General features: G+C 50.5%; 1 protein-coding gene across 6 annotated transcripts in view; it reads left to right on the forward strand.

Moving 5' to 3' along the window:
- PLXNB1 (plexin B1) overlaps window positions 1–22,075 on the forward strand; it is a 220,053-nt gene that overhangs the window by 142,709 nt on the left and 55,269 nt on the right. For 5 of the 6 annotated variants that reach the window (XM_054034114.1, XM_054034117.1, XM_054034118.1 and 2 more), the window contains 11 exons: window positions 789–889; window positions 1,932–2,064; window positions 2,836–2,992; window positions 3,736–3,844; window positions 3,938–4,046; window positions 4,890–5,759; window positions 6,518–6,643; window positions 7,604–7,726; window positions 16,869–16,962; window positions 17,231–17,397; window positions 18,736–18,887. In XM_054034114.1, the coding sequence (XP_053890089.1) occupies window positions 789–889; window positions 1,932–2,064; window positions 2,836–2,992; window positions 3,736–3,844; window positions 3,938–4,046; window positions 4,890–5,759; window positions 6,518–6,643; window positions 7,604–7,726; window positions 16,869–16,962; window positions 17,231–17,397; window positions 18,736–18,887 (2,141 nt within the window). The remainder of the gene's footprint in view (window positions 1–788; window positions 890–1,931; window positions 2,065–2,835; window positions 2,993–3,735; window positions 3,845–3,937; window positions 4,047–4,889; window positions 5,760–6,517; window positions 6,644–7,603; window positions 7,727–16,868; window positions 16,963–17,230; window positions 17,398–18,735; window positions 18,888–22,075) is intronic. The other variant, XM_054034116.1, reaches the window with a different exon arrangement.

The raw sequence follows: 22,075 nt of genomic DNA on the forward strand, positions 1-22,075 counted from the left end.
CTAGAAGGCTAGTGGGTGCCATGTACTCTTTGGGGGAAACCCTCAAGTGAGTGAGAGCCTTGTATCAGGATCAGAGCCATGGTTTGAACCCTAGGTCTGGGCAAAAATTTGTCAACATTAAGAAAATACTTTTTTGGGGGATTGTATTTTGGGAACCCCTTGGTCAAAATGACTACAAATTTGGAACACCCTGACCAGTGCCCGATGAGCCATATCAAATTTCAAGGCAATCTGAGTAACTATGTAGATTTTAGAGCACTTAGAAGAATTGAGGTTTAAACAAACAGCTGGCCTATACCTTAACTATACTAGACCAGGCAGTCCACTATAATATTTATTGGGAACTGAACTGAAGCACATACTGCAGGGTGTCATCAAGGATCCATTGCATAACTCTGTACTGCAACAACTTCTGTGAGAAAAGAGGGATGGAATCTATTGTGCATCAGTCTTTCTGTGACATTAAAATCTGACCTTTTCACAATACCAGAGTTTTCCGCCTTTGAAAAAGATTGTATTACTAGTAGTTTATATAATAGCAGAACCTGTGTCTTAGCTCTGCCTTGGCATTTTTGTAGCAGCCAACATCATCCAATGGGACAAATTTCTCTTCTACTAATATGGGAAACAGCCACTTTTGAACATAACATTTGGCTCCTATTTCTTTACCAGAATCATCTGAAACTAGCTAACAGGATGTTGAATGAGCAGAAGTTGTAGGACTTGTGGGTGGAGCTGCTGGGTTTTCAGCTGGAATTTCACTAGATTAATTTGTCTTTCTCTGGCAGGTGGTAAAGGTTCCCATATTAGAATGTTCACAGTACTTGGATTGTGAATCGTGTTTGACACTGAAAGATCCATACTGTGGCTGGTGTGTTCTCCAGGGACGGTAAGATCTCTGATCACTTCCTCAACAAGGCTCTTCAGAGAAATGATTATTTGGGATTAGCTAGTTAATTTTCTTTTGTTTAGTTCTATCAGTTTTACTGGAAAATGCCAATAAGGTACAGTATGCGATGATGTTAACTCTTCTATTCGTACATTTACATGATCTTGTGCAACATGCATTTAGACTTGTATAGCCCTACTTGGAATACTTTTAGCTGCTGCATGTGGTACATACATCTCCTCTGAGTTCATTCATTCTTTAATCCCTCATCCTTCTATCATCTGATTCTGTCTCCCCACACTACCTCCCTGAAATGCCACCATTAGTCAACAACTGCTTTTTCTCTGGCACCTTCCAGTTCCTGCAAATTGGAGCCACTGCATTTCACTCAGTTCTGCGCTTCTCTTCAGTTACCATGCACTGTATTCTTCCCAGTGGATCTCAGTCTGGGTTTCACTGACCACAGCAAGGAAACTAGTCTGTTCCATGCAGCTAACAGCCTTCTCCTTTCTGCTGCTACTGGCTCATCCTCTCTCCTCATTCAGCCTTCAACACTCTGTTCCAGTCCTTGGTAGTGGAGCCAGCAATGCTGTGAACTCCAGCTCTCATCAAACATGGTTCTACTTCCACTTGGCTATCCTTTTCTCTGTTTCTGTCTATGCAGTGCCACAGTGTTCAGTTCATAACCCTCTGTTATGTCCCTTATTCCTCTCAGGTTTTTCACCTCCACCTTTAATCTTAGTGGCCAGGTTTACTCAGCTGTAAACTGTAAATATAATTTACAAAATGAAGTTGTGCTGTATCTAATGTACCCAGTGTGGCCAAGATTTCCATTCATGCCCAAATTTGGATTCCCATAGCACTGTTGGGGCTATTGAGGCTACATGCCTTAGCTTGTTGTCACTACTGTAGCTGGTGTGTTTGGTTTCCCTACCACTCTTGCTGGGGAGAGTCCTGCTCACAGCAATATTGTAGCCAAAGAATGCATCCCCTCCTCAGTTTTGGAGAGCATGCTGATGGTTTCCTAAATCTTTTTCTTTAGGTGCAGTCGTCGCTCTGAGTGTTCCAGATCCATAGTGAGTGAGCAGTGGCTCTGGAGTTTTAATTCTACACAGCAATGTTTATCCATTCAGTCACTAAGCCCAGCTAATATCAGCAGAGAAGAAAAGAGAAATGTGAGCAGTGACATTGTACTTGGAAAACATACCCCCTGTGATCAAATGGTGGCTTTCTCCTTTCATGTTTGCAGACGGTCGGCCACCTTCCATTCTGGTGTAAATGAGAAAATCTCCTATTGACTTCGGTGGAAGCTGAATCACTGAGCTTTGAAGTTCATCCAGAGTGTGCCTTACTCAGGGCACGTATGTGTCATGGTGGCCCCAGGAGGAATGGGTTCCATCACGACTTTGTCAAGTCAGATGTCTATGCATATATTATTATGAGAGTGATACATTTTGGGGGTTCTTACTTGCCTTGTGCTGCTACTGCAAAGTCTGTCCTTGGCTTGGCATGTGTAAGCATGCTTATAGATTTCTAAAGCTTCATGGTGCTGATGATTATTAAAAGGATAATGAAAGAAAGTTAAAATTATCATCCCAGTGTCTGACCTCTGCTAGAAGAGCCAATGGGAAACTGAGGTGTCTCATGGATGAGAATTCTGTCAATGTGCCAAAAGCTGGTGGGAACCCACTTTCCATCTAGAGAACTGGGTGCTTGCTTACAGGAAGGACATTAAGGAGTGGGAAAAGGCATTGAAAACGGCAGCAAGGAGAATGAGATTAGATACAATAGTGGGAGCCATCTTAGAAAGACAGTGGATGGATGGATCAATTACTTGTTTCTGTGTCTCTAAAAATTAGAGATTAGGAAAACAGAATTATATTAACTAGAAAAATGTGGATTATGCAGGGACAAATTATGGATTTATATTAATATTTGATTGGCAGATTTTCCTCACTATCTTGGATTTACCATCGTTGCATGAGGAAGAAGCCTATTCATGTTACTTTGAAGACTACGAGAGTCCAGCAGTTCTGACAGAGTCAGGCATCGTGTGTCCCTCCCCAGATCCCAGCCAAGCACCAGCTTTGAAAACAGGAACAGGTCAGTTCAACATTTTCCATAAATGAAGTATAAAGTGACTGGTAAACAAAATCATCAGGAGAAGGAACAGCGAAGTTTGTCAGAATGTCTGTGGCGAGGTAGAATATGAGAGAATTCTAATGCTTTAATGATGGTTAAGTGAAAGTGTAGGTTGAGTTGGTATCCTGTGAGTAAATATAAGGGAATTTTAAAATCTGTCACATGGTTCTTAAATTGTACACATATGGTATTGTTTCTGGGGAGCTCGCTAAGTGTCAGTGTTCACCAGGTCTGGAACCCCTGAATCGTAAAGTGTCAAGGGCCACTGTGAGTATGTGCTCATTGAAGCATTGCTCAAAGAGGGTAGACGGAAGGTGGTGTGGGCGACCGTATTTTTTTCCTTTCTGTCCATTTGTCCTGTGGGTGAGAGTGAATGGGTTGTAAAGGAGGTGAAGAACATGTACATTTCAGTCATGGTTGGCGGAGGAATGGTATATGTGTGAATGGGGCATGTTGGGATATTTATGAAAGAGGGCAGAGTTAAGGTTGCATGGGCAAACCAAACCAATGGAAATCATATATATATATAGAAGGGAGGATGAAAATCGGGCTTATGCTGGGAGGCTCGCTTCCCAACTAAACTATGGAGACAGTGTGTCCCTCTATAAAGCGTATCATATGTCTGTCTGTCTAATAATACTGCAGAATGGAGACCTGTCACAGCTCCAGTATTTTAGAGGTGCAATATTTATTTCCCTTTTCAGAGCACATAACTATAAAGCTAGTGGTGCGTTTCCATAATGTCTTCATTGCTTCAGTGGATTTCTCTTTCTATGACTGTGCCGCAGTGGCCTTGCAGTGGAAGTCAGCACCGTGAGTACATGTTGGTTCCCTGTCTAAAGGCTTTGGCCATTCCTATCTGTCTACTGGACCTCCTCAGAGGCTAATCTTGTACTCTTGTTTCAGGTGTCAGGGATGTGTGAGCAGTCACTGGGGATGTAACTGGTGTATCCACCAACACCTCTGCACCCACAAAGCAACTTGTGAAGAGGGGACCATTATCTACAATGAGAGGGTTTGTCTCATGCACAGATCCCATCTGCAAAGAATGCCACTGAAGTCCAGAAAGATTATGTTTTTACTTAGATTAAGATGGCAGCCATCTTGCTGCTGTGGGCTGAGAGTGTCGAGGAGTTATGTGTCCCCTTCTGATACTAAAGAGGGGCTCCTGAACCCTCAGAGCCTGGCTGCTTTGTAGAGTTTTCTCAGGTATTGTGGGGTGGGGGCTGAGGAAAGGTTTCCAGCAGCAGGGCAGTGAGGCAGGATGGGCCTCTTATTCAGAGTGAGTCATAACTCATCCAGAAACCCTCCCTCATGCCCAGCCTGCGATCCTGATGTAAGGGATCTGGGGAAGCTATGAGGCATCAGGAATCTGGGAGGAAACCATCAGGGAACGGATAGTAGGGAGGCAGGTAGGGAGCAAGAGAGAATTGGCCTGGGGAGAAGTGTGTCAGGCTGGGGCACGTTGCAGGGTGAAGAAGATGAGCAGGGAGCACCAGCTGGGAGGGACAGGAGTCTGTTGGTGTGGGGAAGGGTGGATGAAGCTGTACAAGAGGAGAAGCTGATAATTGAGTTAATCCTTCATACTCTGAGAGTTTCAGGCCCTCAGAATCTCTCTCTAGGATGTGCAGTGTTAGCCTTTATTCCCTGTGCTCAGCGAAGCCAACTGGTGTGAGAGGCTCATCTCTCTCTCAGTAGAAATCTCAGAAGGGTCAAATGGCCTCCTGGGAATTCCCTTTTGACATGGAATCCAACTGACTGTTGTTTTTTGCTTGTGTCTTTCTCTCACATGTTGCTGTTTTCATGCTCACTCTGTGATTCTCTCTCTTTCTACCCCCATCTCAATGGCTCCCTTCAGACACAAATTCCAACCTCAAGTCCATTTCTTTCTTCAGCTGCTTCCACCACCATGACCTCCACCAACACGCTGACTGTAGCCACCAAACCCATCACTCCCCCCGTCACTATGGTGGTTACCCACACTCCCATCACAGAGTCAGTCCCCACCACTCTGCCTGCAGTCTCTGCCATGACTGCTCATCCCACAGGGACCTTTAGCCACACACATGCATCAACTCCAACTACAGCCATTCTCACCTTTCTCAAGATCACCACTGAATCTACGGTGCTACCCCTAACAGCCAAGCCCACTACTACCAGCCTTGCCATAAATCCTACTGTAGCATCTGTCACTACTAGCTCAGCAGAGACTGCAGACCATACAGCTCTGCCTACCTCTGAACTAGCCACAGCCCCAGAAGTGTGGTTCACTGATCCACCCACCACTGCTGCCTTCAATACTCTGCAGCCAGTTGTGGCAGCATTAACCCCTCCCCCTGACATCACAAATTCCACGTGGCCTCCCACTACTACTTTACCAACCTCTGAGGCACCCACATCTGCCATCCCATCTCCTTTCACCCCCAACCAAACTTCTAGTGCCCCCACCTCCTCTGCTGATTTCCCAGGAGACCTAAAGACAGAACTGCCTCCCTCTGAGGTCCCATCTTCAGTCCTTCCTGACTGGCTACTTGGGGAAGGCACAGAGCTCAAGGACATAGAGGATTGGATGGATTCACTGCAGACCGAGAATGATACGTCACCCTTCTCTGCTTCCACTCTTCTCTCAGGCGATGGAGACTCTTCAGAGAGGGATGCCCCTGATTTCCCCAGAATTCTGCACCCTGATTTTGACTATCAATATGATGCCCCTGGATTTTTGGAGTTGGTGAGTCTCTGATGCAGCTCTCAGACCTACCTTTAGAACTATGGTCTACTTTGAAATTCAGATGCAGGTCACCAAACTGGGAGACATTACGTCACAGGAAGGAAGATGGGGTCTCCTGGAGGAGAAGGAGGAGCCAAAGGATGGTGATGTGTTCAGAGTGGGAAATGGCAGCCTGAGGAAGGAAGGGGTTTTGTTGTTGTAGCGTGGCCATTTACCTGGAAGCTGCACAGTGCCCAAGCGACGGGTTTCCTGGTACACCATTCCTAGGGTGTCTACTTTCTCCTGCTCACTGTCTTTGGGGTCTTATATTGCTCTCCTTACCCCTGTAGTAAATGGCTGGGTCTACACTATGAGCTAGAGGTGTGATTCCCAGCCTGCATACACATACTCGCTGTAGCTGTCATTGAGCTAGGTTGCTAAAAAGAGAAGTGTAGCTGCAGTAGCATGGGTAGTACCAAGGAGGCTATGGGCTAGCCATGCTTAGTACAAACCCGTCTGAGCCTGTTGCTATGTACTTGCTGCCACTCACCACTGCCTGGCCTACCCCAGCTCTACTGTAGTTCTCAGCATGATAACTCAATGAGTGTGAGTATGTCTAGGCTTGCTGGCAATCAGCTCCAAGTATAAACGTACCCAGTGAGCCCAGCTTCCCCTTCTGTTAGGATGAAATTTCATTCCTGTATTTGCCTGTGTTAATTGTTGCAGTCAAGTTCAATTCCCTGTGCCGGGGGTGCTCTCTATGGGTGTTTGTTTTTCAGAATGAGGAGTTTAGCTGGGGTCCTGGAGCCTGTCCCTGTGTGCAGGGCATTCAGGGATCCTCTCTGCTCCCAGTCAACGTGGAGCAGAAGATAACCCTGCTGGGGAAAAACTTCCATCTGTATCAGGTATGTGCCTGTTGCTTCCCACTGAGAAGAGGTTTGCTTGGAGAAAGGCACCCTGTGGGCAGCCTCTGGCACCTCGGTTCCTAGATACGTCAAATTTAAGGGCACCTCGCTGAAGCATGTGGGGACTGCGTATCCAGGGTGGGTCCCTGCTGAGTCCCTTTTCATTCCATTTTAAACCTCAAAAGCTGAGCGCAGTTCTTCCATTTTTCATTGCCCTGTCCCCTTCTCCTGATGTAGTAAAATGTCCGTGTGGCTATTCCACATCTGAAGCTTCTACAACAGAGTTAAAATTAAGCCTTACAGATCCTCAAAAACTCTGGTTCCTTTGGGCTGCATTTACAGTCACAGGTGAAAATCATATTTGTCTCCAAAGTTTGAAGACTACTTCAATAACCTCTCTGGAATGATAGTGCTTGATAGATTTATGTACAAACTACAGCTGGAACCTGATAGGTTTCAGGACATGTGGCCTATTTCTTTCAGTTACAGACTAATTGTTACCTTTCTCTGTTGAAGTGTATATTGTACATACAAGCATGGTTGGTGACTGACACATACCCTGGCTCATTTTTCTAATTCTTTCTCTAGTGTTTTTTTTCCCCCTCTAATCCCCCTGCTTCTGGGCTGAAGTCTTTTGATAGGAACCCTCTTCTCTTCCCAGCATACAGTGTATGTCTTCTGGGAATTAATTTGTTTGTGGTCTTGATTTGATTCCTCTCATGTGGGGATCATGAAGAAGGGAGAGTATAGGAGGGACTAGAATGCAGGAGAAAGGTGGCATGGCAAATGAGACCAAGGAGCATGTTGCATGCGTAGGGAGTGGTATGGAAAAGGGCTCTGAGATGGGAACAGGAGAAGTTTTATGGGGGAGCATAGGTGTGTGTGCTTGAAAGTCTCTGTTTGTTGGTTTGGTCGTGTGAATGGATACTGGTGAAGCTGTCTCTCTCTTCCTGGCTGTAGGATCAGCAATGGGACTATGAGTGTGTCCTGATTGTGGAGGGGAGAACAGTGGTGATGGATGCTTATGTTGAGGGGGAGGAAGCAAACCGATCACTCTGCTACATCACATGTCAGCTACACCAGGTAAGTATTTGAGATGGCAGAAGCTATTCAGACTTCCCACTAATCTCATCCAGGTTTTTGTTGATGATCCTCTTAGTCTGACTAGAGAGAAGACTAAAAACTACTTAAATTGTGAGCTCTCTGGAGCAGAGACCATCTTTCTGTTCTGTGTTTGTACGGTGCCTGGCACAACAGGGCCCTGATCCCTGAGGCTGCTGTAAGATAAGTAATAATAATTAAGTCTTCAGCTAGCAGAAGGTTAGTTTTATCTGTGCCATAGTACAGTGATAATGCCATGATTGTGGCAGAGAACAATGTCATCCTTGTAACATATCTCACTACCATTCCTATGATATCCAAAAGATTAGCTCCATTGCCCTTTCATTTAGCACTCTATCACTCCCACTAGCAGTGCTTTGTTTACCTGTTTGTGGGCTCTTCTGGAATTGGGGACAGCTCCTTTGCAGAAAGCCTCTGGGAGAAAACCAAAATAACAGAAAGTAAGATAGATGCAAGCATGAGATATGTAGCATGTACAATCCCAGCCTGCTGAAGGTGCTAGAGTTATAGATAACATTAATGTATTACGCCTGGCCTTTGCAACAGGAGAGAGAGGAAGATTGGCCCAGAGATTGTGGGCCAGAGATTTTCTACCCGGATGAGAGATTGGAGGGGGGTGAGGAGGGGGGTGAGGAGGGTGTGTGCTGCTATGTGGCATGTGGAGAGGATTTGTAAATAGCCTGGAGTGGATGGCGCATGCAGTTGTCCCTAGAGGTCCCTGTCTGGGCACCCAACTGCTATAGCAGCTTCTCTGATTGCCTTTGAGAGGCCTAGAGGGTTGAAACATGGTAATGGCTTTGGGTGGGGACTTGGGGTCATTTGACTCCTGTGGTTGTCATAGAAGGCTAGGCGAGGATGTTATGGTGAGGAGGTTGGGGGTAAAGATCATGGATGCTTCAAGTGCTTGCTCATGCACACCATTCTAGGTTTGTGCACGCCCACTTGCATAGTTGTTGGAGATTTCTGCCTTAGTGGTATTCATAGGGTCGGCTGTGGCACCCTCTGGAGTGTGTGCTCATGTGTCGGTATATTTGGCACCACCAGCCCTATGCCCTCTCATTTCCTTCTTACCGCCCGTGGTGGTTGGTCGGAGCACCTTTCCCTTGCCTAGCAAGCGATCACTAGTTTTTCTCCTTTGCTTCACATTTTAGTGTTGTAAATAGTTTGTTTACAGTAGTTAGCTAGTGAAGTAGTTGTTAAGCACTGTAGTTAGTAAGTTAGGGTCCCAGTGGGGACTTTGCCCCAGGCGGGGGGAAATGCCCTGGTTTCTGGGTTTTAAGCCCTGCGCCGACTGCAACAGGCCTTTGCCTGTTAGTGGCCCCCATAGCAGCTGCCTGAAATGTTTTAGAGAATAACATGTAAAAGAGAAGTGTTGCATCTATAAGAACTTTCATCCCAGAACACAGAAAGAGTGCAACATCCATTTGAGGCCCATCCTCATGGAGGCCACTCTCCGCCCAGCCTCGGAGCCATCCCAGACGGAGTCGACTCCTGGTACTTCAGCCTTGGTGTGTAGTGCACCCCCGGCACTGGGCTTTACCCAGCACCTCTCCCCTTCATTGGTGCCTAAAAAGAAGTCGAAGAAGCATGACCCAGCACCGAGTACCCCAGAGCTACATGGGAGTGCATCCCTGAGGTGGTCAGTGTGATCTTCCATAAGTGGGGATCTCCCTGAGTGGACTTGTTCATGGCTTGCTAGAACTGGAAATGCCACGTGTTCTGCTCGGTTTGGGGGATCGACAGGGGCTCTTTGTCAGACGCCTTCTTACTCCGATGGTTGGGGGCTCTGATGTATGCCTTCCCAGCAGTGCCATTAATCCAGAGTCTTCATGAAGATCAAACAGGACAGGGTGAAGGTGATCCTGATAGCCCCGGCTTGGCCTCGCCAACATTGGTTCGGCATGCTGCTGGACTTCTCAGTGACACCCCGCTGTAGCTGCCTCTCTGGTCGGATCTGCTGTCCCAGAACTACGCCAGTCTCCTGCACCCGAACCTGGCAGCGCTGCATCTGATGACTTAGCAGCTGCATGGCTGAATGCACAGAGGAGGAGTGCTTGGCCTGTGTCCAACAGGTCTTGTTGGGCAGCAGAAAGCCCTACACCAGGGCAGCCTACCTGGCCAAATGGAAATGGTTCATGTGCTGGGCCTCGGACCAGGGTATTAGGCCAAAGCAGGCCTCACTTCAGTTGACTTTGGACGACCTTCTACATCTCCATCTCCAGGGCTTGTCCCTTTCATAAATTAAGATCCACTTGGCTGCTGTATCAGCCTTTCACCCTCCGTTTCAGGGCAGGTCGGTCTTCACCCACAACATGACGATCCAGTTTCTAAAAAGTCTGAAGTGACTCTATCCTCATGTCTGGGACCCTGTCCTTGCTTGGGACCTGAATCTAGTGCTGGCACGGCTCGTGCGGGGCCCCCTTCCAGCCATTAGCTTCCGGTTCCCTTTTTCTGTTCTCCTGCAAGGTGGCGTTCCTGGTGGCAATAACATCTGCCCATAGGGTCTTTGAGATTAGGGCACTTAATTTGGAGCCGCCCTATATGGTGTTTTTTGAGGACAAGGTCCAGTTGTGGCCGCACCCAGCTTTCCTGCCCAAGGTTGTTTTGCAGTTTCACGCAAGTCAGGACATATTCTTGCCAATCTTTTTCCCAAAGCCTCACAAGTCTGAGAAGGAACATAGATTGCACTCGGTAGCCTTTTACATCGAAAGGACCAAACTGTTCTTAAGTCAATGCAGCTGTTCGTCCTGGTGGCAGGTAGGATGAAAGGTCGTCCGGTGTCTACCCAGAGAATTTCATCCTGGATCACTGTCTGCATCCAATTTTACTATGATCAGGCGAAAGTGCCTCCACCGGCAGTTGTAACCTCCCACTCGACTAGGGTGCAAGCCTCATCGGTGGCCGCCTTCAAGTGCTTGCTCGTGTTGATTCCATTCTAGGTATGCGTGCCCACGTGCACAGTTGTCGGAGACTTTTGCCTTAGCAGTATCCATAGGGCTGGCTGTGGTGCTCTCTGGACTGCTGCGCTCATGCGGCAGTATATCAGGCACCACTGGCCCTACGCCCTCTCAGTTCCCTCTTATCGCCTGTGACAGTTGGTTGGAGCGCCTGGTCTTGCTTAGCAAGAGCATTAACGGTTCTTCACTGTTCATATCGTTCTCCTTTGTTATTTAGTCAGTGATTAGTTAGCTAATCTGAGGTGTGATTATTGCTAGTAGTTTAGTAGTTAGAGTCCCAGAGTGGGGCATGTCCCGCTCACCAGCCTTTAAGACTTGTTCTGAATGCAGCCAGCCAATGCCCATCAGCGACCCTCACGAGAGTTGTCTGAAGTGCCTGGGGGGAGTGCCGGATCTGCAAAAAGACAAGTGCCGGATCTGCAAAAATTTTCATCCCCAAACTCAAAAAGAGCGGGACATTCGATTAAGGGCCCTCCTTATGGAGGCTGTTCTGCGCCCAGCATCGGAGCCCTCGCACTCGGACTCCACACCCGGTACTTCAGCGTCGGTACACCGTGCACCGCTGGCACTGGGATCCAGCCGGCACCGTTCCCCCTCGCCAGTACCGAAGAAGTGGTCTAAGTCGCCTGGTCTGCAGGCACTGCGCAAAGGACCTGAGCTAGGCCTCGTGCCCGCAATGGAGGCTCTCGGGGGTACCGCTTGGTCAGACCTCCTAGTCCAGCCAGGGAGCTACCTCTGTCTCTGAGGAGCAGTAGGGGGTCCTGGCAGGGCCATTTGTGCCCAAGGCGGGCCTGGCAGCCAAAGAACAGTTAGGCCAACCAGCACCGCAGATGCCTGGCCACATGGTAGATTGCCAAGTCACCAGCTCAGACGACCAAGCTGATGATGGGACTGCCCCTAAAGGCAGTGGAATGCCCCCGGTCCCTGGACTGCAGGTGTCATTCCCTTTTGCCACAGCCAAGGACCCCAGTACTGCAGCCCTGGTCTCCGGCCAGGAGGCCCAGGTCTACGACGCCACGGTCTCCGCTTACAAGACACGGGACTCCAGAGTCGCGATGGCAATCCCCGTATTCTCGGTACTGACAGTCCTCCTACCAGAGATCACCAAGGTGCCAGTCACCATCGCCTTGCAGGTCGCCTAGGTGTCGGTCTCCTCAGACGCGAGACCGTTCCTAGTCGCGGCACCGGTCGCCAGGGCTGCGGTACCATTCTTTGGGCAGGAACTGGCACTCGCCTTCCCCGTACCGGTTGCTGACAAGAGTCAGTCGACAGACTCAGGCTTCCACGGCCCCGTCCTGGTCCCCAGAAGAACAGTCTGGGTTGGAGGGACAGTTTAGCCCTTCCCCTGTCCAGGACAAATAGTCTCCCAAATGGGAGCCCGCCAAAGCGCCCGTGGCACCAGCATGAGGTCAGGGGCAATGGCCCGCCCAGTTGCAATACTGGAACCAACCATGGGTGCCTGTAACGCCGGCACCATACTCCCACCGCTCCTCCCAGGCGACATTGGACAAGCTACCCCTGGCACAGCCGGCACCGGTGTTGGAGCAAGGGGCCCAATCTGAAGCGGTGACCTCGAGGGAGGACCCGGGGACCATGGAGCAGTTCCCAATGCAGCAAGGGGACGCCCCCCAGCCTTCGGTGGTGCAATCATCCTTATCGTCCCCAGATGAGGCGGTGGCGGGGCCCTCACAAACTAGCTGCTCCTCTGATGACATCAGGAAGCACCAAGCCCTCCATAAAAGGGTGGCGGCCCACGTGAACTTGGAGGTCGAGGAGCTAGCTGAGGAGCTCGATGACCTCTTCAATGTCATTCCCTCCTCTGCCCCAGCCTGGGTCACATTGCCTGTTCACCAAGGGGTCCTGAAGATCGCTAAGTCGGTATGGCAGACCCCATCTTCCATTCCCTCCTCTGCCCCAGCCTGGGTCACATTGCCTGTTCACCAAGGGGTCCTGAAGATCGCTAAGTCGGTATGGCAGACCCCATCTTCCATTCTGCCCACGTCCAAAAAGATGGAAAAGAAGTACTATGTCCCCGCCCAGGGGGTTGAATATCTATACACGCATCCTCCTGTGGGGTCCCTGGTCATGTCTGCCATCAACTAAAGGGCCAGGTGAGTGGCATCCCCAAAAATAAAGATGCCAAGAGACTATAGAATTATTTGGCAGAAAGATTTATTCCACAGTGAGCTTCCAATTCAAGGTCTCTAACCATCAGGCACTACTTGGCAGGTACAATTTCAACCTGTGGGACTCGGTCAGCAAGTTCAAAGCGAGCCTCCCACAGGATCAGGCACAGGAGTTCGCCACTCTGATAGATGAGGGCATGGCGGTAGCCCGGGGTGTCCTCCCGATGGCCTGAGACGCCAAGTACTCGGCGTCCAGGGTGGTTGCCTCTGCAATAGCCATGAGGCATAGCTCCTGGTTACAGACTTCCAGGCTATCCCAGGAGATGCAGTATACCCTCCAGGACCTCCCTTTTGAGGGAACGGGGCTCTTTTCGGAGCTAACTGATGCTAGGCTCCACGGCCTTAAAGATTCCCGGGCCACCTCCGCTCCTTAGGTCTTCATACTCCTCAGCAGGCCAGGAAGCTGTTCCGCCCCCTGCTGCCTCCACAGGGTCTTGGGGTACCCCTCGTTCCAGCTCCTAAAAAAAGGAGGACAAAAACGGGTTTTAAGCGATGCCACCAGTCGTCGTCTCCTTCACTTGCTCAGCCCGTTCCTTCCAGGTATCAAGGTAGTCAGCAGAAGTTATTCTGAGAGTGCGCCCGAGGATGATGCCCCAGTTACTGCACCAGATCCGCTCCCCATCTTCCTCAACCGCTTCCACCTTTCCTGGTTGGCCTGGTCCCATATCACCTCGGACTGCTGGGTGCTTGACACAGTCTCATTGGGTTATATCCTGCAGTTTGTAGCCAACTAACCCATCCATCCCCCTTCCCAGTCCCTCTTCAGGGACCCTTCTCACGAGCAACTCCTCGTTCAGGAGGTTGAAAACCTCATGAGCCTAGGGGCAGTGGAAGAGGTTCTACAAGACATAGAAGGAAGAGGGTTTTACTCCCTTTACTGCCTCATTCTGAAGGCAAAAAGGGGGTCTCAGACCGATCTTAGACCTGCGCCGCCTCAGCAAGTCTCTCAAAAAGTTTTCGTATGGTCTCCCTGGCCTCCGTCATTCCCTCCTTGCATCCGGCAGAGTGGTACGCTGCCCTTGATTTAATGGACGCATACTTCCGTATTTCTATATTCCCGGGAAACCGGCGTTTCCTTTGTTTCATGTTGGGCCAGTACCATTTCCAGTTCATGGCATTGCCCTTTGGTCTCTCGTCTGCCCTGAAAGTGTTCACAAACACTCTACATGAGTAGATCTGGGGAGTCCAGATCTACCCGTACCTCGATGACTTGTTGATAAGGGGCCAGTCCTTGGATCAGGCACGGAGGCATCCCAATCTGGTTTGTTCCACCAGCCACTATCTGGGCCTATTAATAAATGACAAAAAGTCGACCTTCACCCCAGTGCAACATATAGAATTCATTGGGGCGATACTCGACTCCACTCAAGCCAGAGCCTTTCTCCCTGAAAGTTGGTTCCATGCCATGGTGGACCTCATCTCATCTCATCTCTGCATGCCCAACCACTCACCACTGCCCACACGTGCTTGAGACTGTTGGGTCACATGGCAGTATGCACTTACGTGGTCTGGCATGCAAGACTCCGCCTCAGGCCCCTACAGGCATGGCTGGCATTGGTTTATGTCCCCAACTGGCACAGTATGGACCAGGTGATCAGGGTGACGGACAGCATACTGTCATCCCTTACCTGGTGGCAAGATCCCGCATCGGTGCTGGAGGGAGTCTCCTTCACGGCCCCAGTCTTGTCAGTGCCTCTTGTCTCTGACTCTTCGGACCTGGGTTGGGGAGCCCACCTGGGTGATCTTAGTACTCAAGGCCGTTTGTCCAGTCACAGTCAGTCTCTGCACATCAACATCAGGGATTTCTGCCTGCAGCACGACATCCACCTCGTGGCCGTTCACCTCCCAGGGGCTAGGAACGCTTGGGCGGACCACCTCAGCAGAACATTCTCCTCTCGCCACGAGTGGTCCCTTCACCTGGAGGTGGTCAGTTCTATCTTCCACAGGTGGGGAACTCCCCAGGTGGACCTATTCGTGTCCAGGAAGAACAGGAAATGCCACGTCTTCTGCTCATTCCAGGGCAGGGACAGGGGATCCCTGTCAGACGCCTTCCTGCTCCCATGGTCGGGGCTCTGATGTACACCTTCTCTCCAGTGCCGTTGCTGCGCAGAGTCCTCATGAAAATCAAGCAGGACAGGGTGAAGGTCATCCTCAGCGCTGGCGTGGCCGCACCAACACTGGTTCAGCACTCTGCTGGATCTCTCAGTGGCGACCCAGTTCCGGATGCCGCTCAGGGCGGACCTGTTGTCCCAGAACCACGGCAGTCTCCTGCATCGAAACCTGGCAGCGCTTCATCTGATGGCTTGGCTGCTGTGTGGCTAAACGCACAAGAGCGGCAGTGCTCGTCTGAGGTCCAATGAGTCCTGTTGGGCAGTAAAAACCCTCCACTAGGGTGACCTACCTGGCCAAATTAAAGCTATTCACCTGCTGGATGGCGAATAAGGGGGTTTGTCCCGAGCGAGGCCCATTGCAGATCATTCTAGACTACCTTCTGCACCTCAGGCTTCAGGGCATGTTGCTCTCATCCATCAAGGTCCATCTAGCAGCCATCTCAGCCTTCCACCCACCGCTCGAGGGCAGGTCGGTTTTCTCTCAAGATATCACAGCCAGATTCCTCAAGGGCCTGGAGTGTCTCTACCCGCACATCAGAGATCCTGTTCCTCTGTGGGACTTGCATCTGATGCTGTGACAGCTCACGGGTCCCCCCTTCGAGCCTTTGGCTTCCTGCTCTCTCCTCCTCCTCTCCTGGATGGTCGCGTTCTTGGTCGTGGTCACGTCAGCCCGCCGGGTATCTGATATTCGAGAGTTCACCTTGGAGCCACCTTATACGGCTGCTTTTACTATATCATAGTCAGCTGCTTGTGCAACACTCAGTGCCACGTAGGCAGCTTGTGCCTCTCCCAAGTGTAGGGAGCTAATTGGAGGGCCCATACTCCCTTCTCCCAGCCCGCTCCTCATGCCACCCTCTCGAGTGTCAACAAAAAGGCATCAGGGTTATCCGTTGGGCCCATTTTGCACAGTCTTGTGCCCACCGCCCGGTTATCGCTCCCTGCCATGGGATTCACCAGCTTCTCCATGAGCTGTTGCTCCACCTGCGCCCGCTGTGCAATAAATTGTTGTAGGTTCTGTTGTTATTCCACCTGTCAGGATAACAAGGACTGTTTTGCTTGTTGCTGGGTCTGCTGAAATGCTTGAAAGATTCTGAAACTCCTTTTGCTGTTCCACTGCCCAGCACAGAAGATTTCAGACAAGCCCCCCAGTTCTCATAGGGTGGGGTTCCCTCACACTGGATTCCTTACTGCAAAGAATCCTCATGCACGCTGGTGACAAGTTCTGTGTTTTATTTACAATGTACTTTAAAAGTGTTTGTTCCCCACAGCACAAAGCTTTCCCCCAAGTCTTTCCCTACTACCAAGGCACGGAGCGGGGTGGAGAGGAAGAGATCACAGTTGTCTGAGATCTTAAGCTTCTCTGGCCCTTCCTTCCAGCCCTCCCCATCTCTTGCTGTCTCTTTCAAACATCCTCAGCTAACGCGCTGAATCCCCTTGTTGATTTGGTAATCACCTGCTACTTAATCAATGCTTTCATCACTTTGGTTCATGTGGGAACACTGACTAGGTTCACAGAGAGGTGAGTCATACTCATTCTGTCATAAGATGTCTCAGCTGGAGTGAGTTTTTTGCACAAATAACACATGTTAACATGCAATTGGGCGTGTGCATCTGCAGGTGTTCAGTTAGGCACACAAATAGCCATTTGCATGCACACATTTACAAGTGCAATTACCCTGCCCATCTTTGAGAGTCAGGCCCTTTGTCTCTTAATGAAAGAGGCAAGTTATTTGCTGCAACGTGTGTTAAACTACTGTGTGAAGCACTGAGGCACTTCTGTTTATTCACCCAGTTAGTTAATGGCCTCATTTGGTCCCTTTGATACCCTGACATTCTGGTCTCTTTGCAGTATAGTTACTTGGCACCTCAACTTGAATTCAATGCTGTGGTGTTTGTGCAGAGGAAGCAACACCTCCGAGTGGACAGCGCTGTGGATCTCTATGGTAGGAGAGTGACACCTCACTAGCAAAAGAGGGATTTAGGAAATGGGACAAGGGGTAGCTGGAAAAATTTAAATTGAGACTGTTGGTGTTCAGTGTGTCCTACAATAGTCCCATCACTGGGAAATCAGGGGCAGCCCTTAAGCCTGGATGTTACAGGCTCTGAGTTGTTGTTATTTTGTGTGTTGATGCCAGATGCTTGGTTGCTGGGGTCATTCTGTGCATTGTTGGGATTTTCATATATGCCCTTTTGAATGTCATTCCTCTGCAGTAACTCTCTATAACTGCTCCATGGGACACTCTGATTGCAGCCGCTGCCAAACGGCTGACTCCAAGTATAACTGTGTGTGGTGTGGAGGGGAGCGGCCCAGCTGCATCTTCCGAGGATCCTGCACAGAAGAGATAGCGGACATATGTCCTGCACCACTCATTTATTCAGTGAGTAACCAGTACTCTTTATTGTACTGCACTCAAGGGCAATGGGGGTTCCACAAAGCAGCCAAAAAAAACCTCACTGATAGTCCAAATAGCAACAACGGTTCCTCTCCCACTGTTAATTCTTCAGCACTGAGAGTTCAGAGAGCCTGACACAAAGTGCTAGAGTGCAAGCAATCTGTAGTAGCCAAGATGAAAGAAACAAATGTATACCTCAGACCAATTGAAACCAATATGCAGGAAGCGGCTGGATCCAGGAATTGGGGATGAAGTCCAAAGAGTGGAATCCTCTTGCTGTCCTAAGCCAGTGATTGGGATAGACTAGCATAGTGATAGCCGAGACTGAAATAATGAAGGTGCACAAGGTGAAGTGACAGTGACTTGGCAGGGATGGAAGAGGGAGCAGAGGTTAATAATAATTCTGGTTTATTAAAAAAATAAAAAATCTTTTTGACTTATCCCTTGCTGAGTACCGTAGAGTATGTGTCTGTAACCCTGTGTCCCCCTTGCTGTCACCTTGTCCTCCCTCCAGTTACATGCTATACCCACTTGATGCTTCTTGTCATTATTTATCCTATATACTCTTAGGGGCATGAACTGTCTTTTGATTGTGTTTTTGTGCACCTAGCGCAGTGGGGCACTGAACCTATGGGAGAGCCTCTGGACACTACTGCAATACAAGTAATAGATAGCAGCTTATATAATAGCTCCTCATCACCAGAGCCCCCAGAGAAGCAGTCAGTGCAGCAGTGAGTAGGAAAAGGATGGGCTGCCACAGCTGTTCTAAAGGGGAATTTAATGGAATTATACCTTTGTGAAGATCAGTGATAAGACCGAAGTGTGGGAAGGAGGAGGGCATGGATCCTAGGTCTCCCATTTACAGCACTTTACTCCTGCTGGAATTCTGCACCATTGTACAATGCAAAATTTGTGCAGAATTAATGTTCCTCACAGAATTTTTTTTCTTCACGCAGAATTTGTGATTTTCCCCTTGAGCACTCCCACCTGCTGTCAGCCCCGGGCATCTGGGGCTCCCGTTGATTATATTGTATTATTTTGACAAATAAAATATGTGGCATTTTACAGATTTTAAAAATATTGTGCACAGAATTTTTAATTTTTTGGCACAGAATTCCCCCAGGAGTAGCCCTTCCTGCTTATGATGTTAGAGCAGCTACTCTATAGCAAAAGAACCTGACACAAGTCTTGGCCAGCAAAAAGCGTCTCCGATGTCCATCCCAGGAAGAGGACAGAACTTAGGCTTTTTTGGGTCCAGCACCATATTAGGCTGCCAGCATCTGAGGTGCTATGAAATGAACACATGCTTGGGTATCTTTGCAGGTTTATCCCCTGTCTGGACCAGTTGAAGGTGGCACTAGACTCACTATTGCTGGCTCAAACCTCGGCCAGAAACATCAGGATATTGCAGAAACTGTTACAGTTGCAGGAATTCCTTGTGCTGTAGATGCTCAAGAATATGAAATCTCCAGCAGGTAGAGTATCTGTGAAACTCCCACAGGGAATGAGACATTGGGTTTCCCACTGGGCCACTGACATCAGAATGGGGTAATTTCCACACACCCCCTAGCCACGGTAACCTGGATCAATTAGGGTTACCATACGTCCGGATTTTCCCGGACATGTCCGGCTTTTGGGGGCTCAAATCCCCGTCCGGGGGGAAATCCCCAAAAGCCGGGCATGTCCGGGAAAATCGGGAGGGCTCGGTGGTGCTCGGCCGGGCCGGCGGTGCGGGTCCGGGGGCATGGTGCCGGGCCGGGAACCAGGGTCACAGTGCCGGGCCGGGCGCGGGGCCGGAGGGAGAGCCGGGGGCGCGGTGCCGGGCCGGGAGCCGGTCAGCCGGGCCGGCGGGGAGCCGGGCCGGCGGGGAGCCGGTCAGCCGGGCCGGCGGGGCCGGGGAGCCGGTCAGCCGGGCCCGCGGGGAGCCGAGCCCGCGGGGAGCCGGTCAGCCGGGCCGGCGGGGCCGGGGAGCCGGTCAGCCGGGCCCGCGGGGAGCCGAGCCCGCGGGGAGCCGGGCCGGCGGGGAGCCGGTCAGCCGGGCCCGCGGGGAGCCGGGCCCGCGGGGAGCCAGTCAGCCGGGCCGGCGGGGCTGGGGGGCTGGTCAGCCGGGCCCGCGGGGAGCCGAGCCCGCGGGGAGCCCGGTCAGCCGGGGAGCCGAGCCCGCGGGGAGCTGGGCCGCCGGGGAGCTGGGGGGTGCGCCGGGCCGCCGGGGGCCGGCAGTGCTGGGCGGGCCGGGGGTGGTCGGCCGGGGGCCGGGGCCGGCACCCCAGGACCCGAGCCGACCCAGGCTGGAGCCGCCGGGGGGCCAGCCTGGGCCGCGCCTCCTCCCCCCCACATCCTCCTTACCTGCTTCAGGCTTCCCGCGAATTAAATGTTCGCGGGAAGCAGGGGAGGGGGCGGAGACTTTGGGGAGGGGGCGGGGTTGGGGCGGGGGTATGGGCGGGGCTGGGGGCGGGGCCGGGGGCCGTGGAGTGTCCTCCATTTGGAGGCACAGAATATGGTAACCCTAGGATCAATACCTTCTGCCTCAGGAACTGAGCTGCCTTTTGCACCTTCCAAAGAGCAGTGACACCCAAGTAAAGCAATTTTCCCCACCTACTCACCTCTTGGGCATTGAATTTGAACAGAAGCTGTTTATTTTTAAAGAGGCCTGAACCCTAGCACTCGTCACTCCCAACAAAAACAGCTAATGTAATACAGTCTTGATAAAAATATCAGACTGAAATAAACACGCTCTGAAAAACAGGGAGGGGAAAGGAGGGAAATGTTCAAGAAAAGCCAAAACACATTTGTTGGCATCAGTTACATTTTAGGGGACAAGAGGCTGAGACTAATGTGAATGGGGAGTGAGCTCCTCTGTAGCAAAGACCTCATCACCTGACAACCTGAAATGAGGCACTGGGATTCCTTATAGGGAGAGGGTGCCAGGTACAACCTGTCAGGAAGAGTCTCAAAGAGGAAGTCTGAGATACAGCCAGGGCCTACTTCTAAGGGCTTTAAAGACCATTGAGCCCAAGGTTAATCCATCACTTTACAGGCATCAAATGTAAAGAGCTCTGAGGCGGTTTAGTTTGGTCACGTGTACTCAAGCCAGTGAGCAGATCATGCTGCCACATTCTGAACAAGCTGCCAGTGCCAGAGGAGCGCTTCTCCTGCTAAATAAACCATGTGACCCCAAGGCCAGGTGTTGCTGTTGCTTGTGCAAGTTACACAGCTGAAAAAATACTGTCTCATACCACAGCCAACAGGTAACTTAATATGGGACTAGTGTTGATGGAGGTGACACCATGGTTCTTATTCCTGCTTACAACCTCCAGACAGAGCTGGAGCATCATCATAATGACAACCTCCACCTACCAGCAAAACCAGGGTGAAAATGAGGCAGCTATCAGATAGCAAAATCCTCTTAGCCAGAGATAGTCAAACTGTTCTCCATAGAGCCCTGGTGGGCCCCAGATGACTTGCTGGTAGCCAGCAAGTGGCTGGCAGGGCACATGATGCTGGCACCTGGTCCTTGTGTCAAGGCTCTTCATCACAAACCAGAGTCTAAAGATTTCTAGAGGCATCTTTAAAGGAGGAGGAGGAAGGGAAACAAGATCTGCCTTCAGAGACTGGAGCCAGAAATGGGATAGGAATGTCCATGAGAGAAGAGACTCAGGTAGCTGGACAGTATGTCTAGGGGATCAGGTGAAGGAAGGGGGCCATAAGAATGTGTCTGGGCAACACAGGCAGGTGAGAGGAGGCCTAGGCCACAGGGAAACAAGTGCAGGGGAGCAGGGCTGCTGGGAAGCACAATCAAGGGAGCAGGCAGAAACGAACCAGGGAGTATGGCAGTAAACACAGGAGGATAGCAAGGGAGCAGGCATCTGGGACACATGGGCAGGGGAGGGAGAAGAACTGAATGGACATGGGAGGTGGAGCATAGAGCAAAGCAGAATGTCTGAGTAACCTCTTATCATGGCAAGGACTGTTACAATTACATTGCTTCTGTCCCATGTCAGCAGCTCCCTTACCCCTGGGAGTCGAGTAGGATCCTCTGGGAAGTGGCCATGGGAACTCCTGCTGTCAGCCGTAGCTCCAGCACCAGTCTAAGGGCTCACAGGGCAGGAGGTGCACTTGCATGTTATCAGAGAATGGATGACTCTGTGCAGCATTTAGTAATGTCTTGCCAAGAGGCCTTATACTTAGGTTGGGGATTGTAGCACGATGACTCCCCTCGTTGGTAGGGTTGCCTGATTCCTCTGTACAAGTCAGTGCATCCAGTGAGTGCAAACCACAGAGGGAAAGGCAGAAGCCCAGTGTTAAGTGGAGGGCCCCATTTTGTCCATGGGAAGAGAGAGGGTGGTTGTGAGCCAGGAATTTACCTCCCCAGAATTCATCTCCTCTTAGAAATCACCATCACAGACCCCCTATTTAGGAGAATGGTCCAAGAACATGCTACCAGTGTAATTCCACTCAGCACATGAGAAATAATTGCCTTAAACTAAAAGAATCTAAGCCATAACCCATATTAATGCATTTGTCATTAACCAAGGAGCCTAGAGGCCCCTGATTAAATCTGTGAGGTCTGACCCAGATGTGGTGGACTTGGAATTTATTAAAGTTGAGATTGCCTAATACGGAGTGACGGTGGGGCTCAGATTTCTCTGGTCAGGGAAAGCCT

The sequence above is a fragment of the Malaclemys terrapin genome, chromosome 7 (genome assembly GCF_027887155.1).
Source record: "Malaclemys terrapin pileata isolate rMalTer1 chromosome 7, rMalTer1.hap1, whole genome shotgun sequence".
In the NCBI taxonomy this organism is placed as follows: Eukaryota; Metazoa; Chordata; order Testudines; family Emydidae; genus Malaclemys; species Malaclemys terrapin.